The sequence below is a fragment of the Poecilia latipinna genome, unplaced genomic scaffold, assembly GCF_001443285.1.
Source record: "Poecilia latipinna isolate Pla-1442-1.1 unplaced genomic scaffold, P_latipinna-1.0 Scaffold2923, whole genome shotgun sequence".
In the NCBI taxonomy this organism is placed as follows: Eukaryota; Metazoa; Chordata; class Actinopteri; order Cyprinodontiformes; family Poeciliidae; genus Poecilia; species Poecilia latipinna.
In genome coordinates, this window is record NW_015115539.1 from 44,245 (window position 1) to 46,008 (window position 1,764).

The 1,764-nt window shown below is 44.0% G+C and overlaps 1 protein-coding gene across 1 annotated transcript in view; it reads right to left on the minus strand.

Annotated features, from left to right (window-relative positions):
• Positions 1 to 834: 834 nt before the first annotated feature.
• The window catches only part of ahcy (adenosylhomocysteinase), an 11,252-nt gene continuing 10,322 nt past the window's right edge, over positions 835 to 1,764 (minus strand). Inside the window, exons 5-7 of the mRNA XM_015022050.1 lie at positions 1,295 to 1,407; positions 1,014 to 1,221; positions 835 to 946 (exon numbers count right to left, since the gene is read on the minus strand). Coding sequence (XP_014877536.1) covers positions 855 to 946; positions 1,014 to 1,221; positions 1,295 to 1,407 — 413 coding nt within the window. The 3' untranslated portion in view covers positions 835 to 854. The remainder of the gene's footprint in view (positions 947 to 1,013; positions 1,222 to 1,294; positions 1,408 to 1,764) is intronic.

Genomic DNA, 1,764 nt, shown 5'->3' on the forward strand with positions numbered 1-1,764 from the left:
CTGACATTGTTTCAAACTACTGAAAGTAAATCAAATTTCCTTTGAGTGTCTGAGCTGACATAAGAGAGTTAAGACGATTTAGCCGTTTTTATGTTTGTTGAAGGGGTCAAACTCATTTTCATTTTGTTCCACATTAAGGTCATAAAACAGAGCTCCTTTAAATCTGGACCAAAAACCCAGCTGCTTAGAAACATAATTATTGATCAACACTCAGATGTGAAACATCGGCTAACGCCGACTGTGTTTCTATGACTTTGCATTTTTGTTTTTATGATGTAAAGAACCTTGAATTGCCTTGTTGCTGAAATGTGCTGTGCAGATAAACTTGATTGATTGGTTGATTAAATGTCCTGGAAGGGCCGGTTCTGTGTGTCCGTCCTGTCGGCTGTAAACCGCCTTTGCTGCCCCTCCTTTGTCTAAATGTTGCTTTTTGTTCATTTTTTTGGACCAAAGTGTGAGATGTGACTTTTTTCACCGCCTCCCATGACGGCTGCAGCCTCAGGAACCCGTCTTCCCATGTCTTATGCTGTTTGTCTTTCTTTGGATGGCTGTCCTGAAGTTAAAATGTTGTGCTTCTGTATAATGACAATAAGAACATTCTGATCTTTCATTATTTTCTATAGCTTATCCCTAAACATAAACTCAATTCATAACTTATTCTTTTTTTAACAGCACCAGCAGGAGAAAATGGTCCTGACAACACATTTGGAAAAATTGTCCTTACACTGTATCAAAAACAAAGCCACAAANTTCAGAGATTCAGTTTCAGTGATTCAGTTTCAGTGATTCAGTTTCAGAGATTCAGTTTCAGAGATTCAGAGATTCAGTGAACTGCAGTTTTAATATCCAGGAGCTCACCGCGCCAGGATGATGTCCTCACAGCCGGTCGTGGTTACGAAGATGTTTCCCTCCTTGCAGGCTTCATCCATAGTTGTCACCTCGTACCCTGAAACAGGAAGTCAGTGTTAGTCGACTTCCTGCGGCCCAATGCTCGGCGCCTCGGTCTCGCTCACCCTCCATGGCGGCCTGCAGGGCGTTGATGGGGTCGATCTCCGTGACGATGACGCGGGCGCCGAAGGCCCGCAGCGCCTGGACGCAGCCTTTGCCGACGTCGCCGTAGCCCGCTACCACGGCGACCTTCCCGGCAATCATGACGTCGGTGGCTCGCTTGATGCCATCGATCAGACTCTCCCTGCAGCCGTACAGGTTGTCGAACTTACTCTGCAGAGATGTGCTGACGATGAGGAGGAGGAGGAAGGCTGCCGATGGAGGCGGCGGTCAGACAGCCGGTTACCTTGGTGACGGAGTCGTTGACGTTAATGGCTGGCATCTTCAGGTCGCCTTTTTTCAACATCTTGTAGAGGTTATGAACGCCTGTGGTGGTCTCCTCCGACACGCCGCGGATACCTGAGGACAGGCCAGATATGAAACAAGAGAAGAAGAAACAAGAGAAGTAGAAGGAACAGAAGAAGAAGAACTTCCAGGGCTCCTTCAGTTTTCCACAGTAAAATTAAAACGTTTTCACCACGTTCAAGGAAGTTTTCTAACGTTTCCAGCAAAAACACTTTGGAAATAAAAACAAGCCTAAGAAAAAAAAAAAAAAGTTTCAATTCACGATTATATGATCTCATTTATTACTGTTATTAATAAGTTAACGGTATTCTACAGCTGGACAGGATGAGCTAAAACAAAATGTTTTGAAATGTTTCACCATAAACACCAGAGAACAAAACAATAATTTAACCAAAAAAATCCTCTAATTTC